Source organism: Centrocercus urophasianus, unplaced genomic scaffold (genome assembly GCF_019232065.1).
Source record: "Centrocercus urophasianus isolate 14NV4802_14NV808 unplaced genomic scaffold, USGS_Curo_1.0 seq_1496, whole genome shotgun sequence".
Classification (NCBI taxonomy): Eukaryota; Metazoa; Chordata; class Aves; order Galliformes; family Phasianidae; genus Centrocercus; species Centrocercus urophasianus.
In genome coordinates this window covers 13103-19848 of record NW_024884693.1, presented here as the reverse complement: position 1 = coordinate 19848, position 6746 = coordinate 13103, and the positions used below count along the sequence as shown (strand labels likewise).

The 6746-nt window shown below is 59.3% G+C and overlaps 1 protein-coding gene across 1 annotated transcript in view; it reads left to right on the top strand.

The window, feature by feature from the left end:
• Positions 1-2375: 2375 nt before the first annotated feature.
• LOC122158598 (SH3 and multiple ankyrin repeat domains protein 3-like) overlaps positions 2376-6746 on the top strand; it is a gene marked incomplete at both ends in the record, with an annotated part of 17189 nt that continues 12818 nt past the window's right edge. Inside the window, one exon of the mRNA XM_042815351.1 lies at positions 2376-2500. Within this exon, the coding sequence (XP_042671285.1) occupies positions 2376-2500 (125 nt within the window). The remainder of the gene's footprint in view (positions 2501-6746) is intronic.

The following is a 6746-nucleotide window of genomic DNA, read 5'->3' as shown; positions in this document are numbered from 1 at the left end:
TCTCTATGGGTCCCAATGTGTCTCTATGGGTCCCACTGTTCACTGGAACAGGCTGCCCAGGGAGGTGGTGGAGTCTCCTGCTCTGGAGATGTTCCAGACCTGCCTGGATGCCGACCTGTGCGACCTGCTGTAGGAACTGCTTTGGCAGGGGGTTGGACTCCATGATCTCTGGAGCTCCCTTCCAACCCCTACAATTCTGTGATGCTGTGATTCTGTGATCTGGTTCCAATCCCTGCTGTGTGCAGGTTGCCAACCAGCAGCCCAGGCTGCCCAGAGCCACATCCAGCCTGGCCTCCAATGCCTGCAGGGATGGGGCATCCACAGCCTCCTTTGGGCAACCTGTGCCAGTGCCTCACTGCCCTCTGGCTCAAAAACTTCTCCTAAAAATCCTGATGGGATCTTTGCTGTAGGCTGAGGGTTCCAGAGCTGCTGGCTGTGCTGGGGCTGGGGCTGTGGGACTCCCAGGCTCTGCTCTGGGCATTTCTGTCCTCACCATCCCACTTCTTCCCCACCCCGGCCAGCTTTACCTTCACTCAGAGAGTCATTCAGGTTGGAGAAGAGCTCTGACACCCCCAATCCAACCCCAACCCGTCCCCAGCCCCACGTCCCCCAGTGCCACATCCCTGTGCTCACTGAACACCCCCAGGGATGGGGGCTCCCCGCTGCCCTGGGCAGCTGTGCAGTGCTGACGGCTCTTTGCAGCACAGGTTGTTCCCAGTCTCCAAGCTGGAAAAACAGGAAGGGAAGGATTAAGGAAGCCATCCCTCTCATCCAGCATCCCTCTCTTGTTCCAGGAGGATGCAGGTCAGTCAGAGCGTGGAGGGGTTGAGCACATCTTGTTCCCAGCGCGTTGGTAGTTTTGCTGCAGCGTGACAAAGTGATGTGGACGCATGGTCTCCTGTTTGTGCAGGCAGGGAGAGTGGGTTTGTTGGCATTGCTGGTTTCAGGATGTGGCCGTGCAGCTTTGCTGCTCCCAAATCAGAGCGATGCCATTCACTGCAGCCCCATCCCCTCTCCTGTCCTGGGACTGCTGTGGTGCAGAGGCAGAGCTGAGCGCTCCGCTGGTGTTGGTGCCAAAGCACCACAAAGTGCTTTGGGAAGATAATTCCTGCTTTTTCCCTGCCTGTGGAGCAGGCTGTGAGGAGGGCCCATCTGCCTGGGGATGTGTGATGCGATTGCAGGTGGGTAGGAAAGGGATCTGGAGCTCCTCCTGCAGCCCCTCCTGGTGAGGCTCTCACATCTCACATCTCGCTGTGCAGCGATGCCTGAACCCAGCACAAAGGCAGCTCTGTCACAGTGCACAGCCCCAGGCAGAGTGCTGGAGAGCCACAGCTGGCCCCAAAGCCCAACAGACCCTCAGTACTGCTGTGGGGCTCAGAGCCTGCCCAGGTGCATCACTTGTTAATGCAGCTGGTGCTGCTCGAAACCTGCAGCAGTCTCATGGCGAAGGAGCCCTTCTTACAGAATCACAGAATGGCCAGGGTTGGAAGGGACCTCAAGGATCATGAATCTCCAACCCCCTGCCACATGCAGGGCCACCAACCTCCACGTTTAATACTAAACCAGGCTGCCCAGGGCCCCATCCAACCTGGCCTTGTACACCTCACTCCAAGGATGAGGCATCCACAGCCTCTCTGGGCAGCCTGTTCCAGCACCTCACCACTCTCTGGGTAAAGAACTTCCCCCTGATGTCCGACCTTCTCCTTCATCTCCTCACACATCACATCACACTGTCTGCTCCTGCCTGCTCTCAGCTGGGCAGAACGCCTTCCCCTGGATGAGCAGCAGTGCAGGGCAGGTCGGGGCTGCGCAGTGTCAGAGCCCTCCTGGTCCAACTGAGGCCGTTCCTTGGAGGCCGTTGCTGTGGGACAGGGCAAGCTTTACAGCTGGGGATGTGATTAAACCAGGGGCTCCTTGGGTTGATGCAGGTGTCCATCAGTGAGTGGCTCCCTGCTTCTGGGCACTCTGGACGCCCCGTGCTGGAGGGCATCGTAGTGCAGCAGCGCACAAGGATGCACGCATGGTCTGGGGGTGGCACTGGGATGCGTCTCCTGTGCAGCCACCCCGCAGTCAGCGAGCTCCACTCCTGCATCCTAGATGTTGTCCCCGTTCCGTGCACGGTGCTGGGACGTGGAGGAAGCTTTGGGGACCTTCTGGCAGCAGTGCTACTCCCAGCACTCCTCGTTTCTGTGGGGCCATCTCAGGGTCTGAGCTGGAGAACGCCGCAGCCGTGCCGCGGTTCCTGCATGAAGCCAAGGCAGGCTGCGCACGCAGACCGATTCAACAGAGTTTTTCCTGGGCTCCTGGACGCCTCTCGCCACCTCTGTCCGCTCCCAAATGCAGCACCTCAATCTCTGTCTCTGTCTTTTTTGCAGCTGAAACCCCCATCGAGGAGTTCACCCCCACGCCGGCCTTCCCCGCGCTGCAGTACCTGGAATCCGTGGACGTGGAGGGCGTTGCGTGGAGAGCGGGGCTCCGAACGGGAGACTTCCTGATTGAGGTGAGCGTGGTGGGACGGGGCTGATTGGGGTGAGGGTGGTGGGACGGGGCTGACAGCCCCCCCTGTGCTCTGCTGCTGCCCCTTAGCAGGAGCTCCGAGCGGGGGGCGGTGAGCGCTACCGAAGTGCTGGTGGAAACACCTTGGTGGAAAGGTGGAAATGCCTTGGTGCTCCTTCGGTGCAGCACCGTCCAACAGATGCGTGCGCTCTGTGCTTGAGAAGGGCTGGCTGAAACTGTGGGGAGGGTGGAACCTGGAGGAAGGACCCCACTGGGTGCCGCCTCTGCAGGATGGTTTTGTGCTGATATTTCTTGCGGCTTTGCCCAGCAATGCAACAGTTGGGGTCTAAAGAGGAAGCAGATCTGGTGCATGCCTGCAGTCTGCCCGTATCACCCGCTCGGCCCTTCCTTGGCAGTCCTGCAGGGGCTGCTCGGGGCTCTGGGGGCTGCGATGGAGGCAGAGGACACCAGAGGGTCCCCAGGTGCCCCCAGCCCCATTTGCTGTGCTGTGTGCAGGGCTGCAGTGCCCTGGAGCTCACTGGGATGGAGCGTGGTGAGGAGCGCCCCTCGTCAGCGGCCGCTTCGTCTCCCGGCGAGCGCAGCAGGGGACAGTTTGAAGGAGCAATTTGAGACAGAGAGAGAACATTAATTTGTTAACGTGTGCGGGGATTTTCGTTGCTATAGGAGGGGAGCGGTGGAGAAATTACCGTGGTGCTTGAAAACGAAAACGATGTTCAGAATCTGTGCCAAATGGATACAGGCCGAGTGGGAGCCGGAGAAGGGGCCGCTGCAGAGCAGTGGGGGAGGGAGGGTTCTCCAATCGCTCCGTCTGCGTCTGCATCCTCACTGCAAATGGACCCCAGAGCCTCTGGGAACGGCTGCAGGGGCGGCTGCAGAGCTGCCTTTGATCCCTGCAGCTCTGTGGATCCTCTGAGCCCCGCAGTGGGGACGGAGCAGGTCAGGGATGGCACGACACGGAGCAGGGTTTTGCTTTCTGCTGTTTTCCCATGCAAGCATCCTAAGGCTTTACACCAGTAAGGCAGCACGGTCTGTCTGCATCAGTCCAGTGTGGGGATGGGAGATGTGGAAGGGAAAAATCCTTCTCCCAAAGGCCGTACAGCCCTGGCACTGCTGCCCAGAGCCGTGGGGGCCCCATCCCTGCAGGTGCCCAAGGCCGTGGATGGGCCCTGGGCGGCCTGGGCTGGGGGTCAGCAGCCCACAGCAGGAGTGGGGCAGGGGGTCCCTGCAACCCAACCGTTCTGGGATTCTGTATTCTATAGCATCCCTTCAACCCAACCATCCTGTGCTTCTGTGGTTTTCAAGGATCCTTCCAACCCAACCGTTTGTGGATTGTGTGTTCTTTCAGGACCCTTCCAACCCAACCATCCCGTGGTTCTCTCATCTTTCAGGACCCTTCCAACCCAACCATTCCGTGCTTCTGTCATTTTAAGGACCCTTCCAACCCAGCCATTCTGTGGTTCTCTCATCTTTCAGGACCCTTCCAACCCAACCATTCCGTGCTTCTGTCATTTTAAGGACCCTTCCAACCCAACCATTCTGTGGTTCTGTCATCTTTCAGGACCCTTCCAACCCAACCATCCTCTGCTTCTACAACTGTACCAGCTGCAGAGGTGCTCCTGGTGCTGGGGGGGGCTTTGCTGAGCCCGGCTGAGGCTCCCAATGAGAAATGCTCTTTTCCATGGATGTTGGGCTGTGGTGGGCAGCGTTGGGCAGCAGGCTGTGCAGCACAGACCTCCCAGCTCACTGGGATCTTTCTAGGAATGCTTTCTCCAGACTCCTCTTCATCTGCCCGCCCCAGCACACAGATTAGAGACGTGCTGCATTCAGATTGAAGCGGCACAGGCATTGTAAAGTGTGGCACTCCATTTCTGTCCCCACTGAGATTCACTTTCAGGCTTTTAGCTGCGAGGCTTTGCTGTACTGCGCTGCACAGACGCGTGAAAGGTGCTTTCATGTCAGAGATGGCGAATTCAAATAGGGAAATGGAGGTGGGAAACGCTGGCAGGTGTTTTGTGGTGCAGCAGTACTTGCTGATGGTGCTCCTTGTGAGCGCTGGGGTTGCCTGGGGTGGGGGCAGTTCTGATCGTAGGAACGCAGAATCATTCAGGTTGGAAAAGAGCTCTGAGATCCACAGCCCAATCCCAGCCCACCCCCCCTGACCACGTCCCCAAGGGCCACATCCCTACAGCCCGAGGATGGGGATTCCCCTGCTGTCCTGTGCCAGAATTTGCTGCTCTGCTAGCGCTGACGGGGTCATCAGAGCTCCTCTACCTGTCGTCATTCCTCTGCTCCTTTATGATTATGGCAATTGGCTTTGAATCACATAAGCCAACAGCTGTCACGTCTGCAGCTCTGCCTGCCCTGCAGTTCCCCTCCCTCTCACCCTGCCCAACAGAGCCCAGCTCCCATCCCTGCAGAGCCCTGAGCCGCACAGCGCTCTGCCCTCAGCCCCGCATGCGTCTGCCAACAGAAATGCAAGCGATGGGAGCCTGTTTGCAGTTTGGGCCTCGTGGCTGATGCTGTGCCTGCGGCAGCAGCCGAGTGCTCCATCCTCCAGGAGCAGTTTGCAGCTCTCAGATGCTGCAGCAGACGGGAATATCTGCCCCTTGTTCCCATTCCATGTCCCTCCAGTGCAGTCCCTCGGCGTTTTTTCCATGAGCTGCCTCTCACTCTTGGCTTGAGTTTTTCATTTCCAGGCTGGATGTGGCTCTGGGCAGCCTGGGCTGCTGGTTGGTGACCCTGCACGCAGCAGGGGGGTGGAACCAGGTGAGCACTGTGGGTATTTTGCAACCCAGGCTGTTCTGTGATCCCATGACTCTCTTTGTGACGCTCCTCTCCCCTTCCCTCCCCTGTCGTGCTGTGGCTGCACTGCTCAGCATCCAGCTGCACAGCCTGGGTGCTTCCAGATGTGCAGATGTGGAACCCCCAGCTGGGATTGCAGCTCAGCATGGTTGTCATCTGCTGATCCAAGAGCTGAAGGGTCCTATTTGGGGGATTCCTAATGCTGAAACACACAAATGCCTGGACCCACTTCAGTGACTTTGTGCGTTCAGGTGACAGGAAGAGCTGCGATGGATGGCACAGAGCAGAGCTGCCCTGGGGCTGGGGTGCTGCTCTGGGAACGGGGGGCACACAGAGCCTGCAGTGCTCTGCTTGTCTGGGGAGGGCAGATCCAGGACAAGGAGCTCTGAGGGAGTCTGAGGCTGAGGGAGCTGGGCTCTGCAGCACGGAGATGAGAAGCTGGGGGTGAGCTGAGTGCAGCTGCAGGAGCTGAAGGGAGCCTGCAGACAGGAGGGGAGTCAGCTGGAAAGGGGAGATGGCAGCAGGACGGGGGGAAACGGCTGGAAGCTGAGGGAGGGCAGCTGGAGGTTGGATGTCAGGGGGAAGTTGTGTGCTGTGAGAGCGGGGAGGGGCTGGAACAGCTGCCAGAGAGGCTGTGATGCCCCGTCCATCCCTGGAGGTGTTGGAGGCCAGGTTGGATGGGGCCCTGGGCAGCCTGGGCTGCTGTGCAATGCAGAGGTTGGTGGCCCTGTGTGTGGTGGGGGGTTGGAGCTTCGTGATCCTTGAGGTCCCTTCCAACCCAAACCATTCTGTCCTCCTGTGATTCTGTGCCCTTTGTTCAGAGCTGAGATCCCCCCTCCCACAGCACAGCTATCGATGGAAGGAAGCTGGTGAGTGCCCTCCTGCCCAGCATCTCCTCCCGCCGCCCCCCAGCCAACGCGTGCTGAGAGCAGAGCGGTTGCAGGCAGCTCCACGACGAAGCTGTGCTCTGTGCTGAGCCTGGCCGGCGCCTTTGTGGCTGCTGCTGCTCACGTTGGCCAGCCCAGCTCCCCCCGGGGCACCCTGCTGTCCTGCACCTCTGCTCCCATTTGGGGCTGCTGTGCCAGCAGAGCTGCGGGAGACGTCGGCCCCGTTCAGCACAGCCCCCCGTGGGAGCCCTGTGTGCAGAGAGCTGGGCAGCAGTTGGCTGCTCTGACCTCTTGGGGCTGCCTGGGGGGGACTGGTTGTATTGGGGCTGTGATGTGTTGCACTTGGTGTCACGCAGGCAGCTCGGGGGGTCACATAGTGAGCTCAGGGTGTGAGATAATGGTGCACAGGGTGACACATATTGAGCTCAGGATGTCATATTTTGTGCTGAGGGTGTCATATATTGAGCTCAGAGTGTCACACTGAGCTCAGGGTGTGAGATAATGGTGCTCAGGGTGTCACATTTGGGCCCAGGGTGTGAG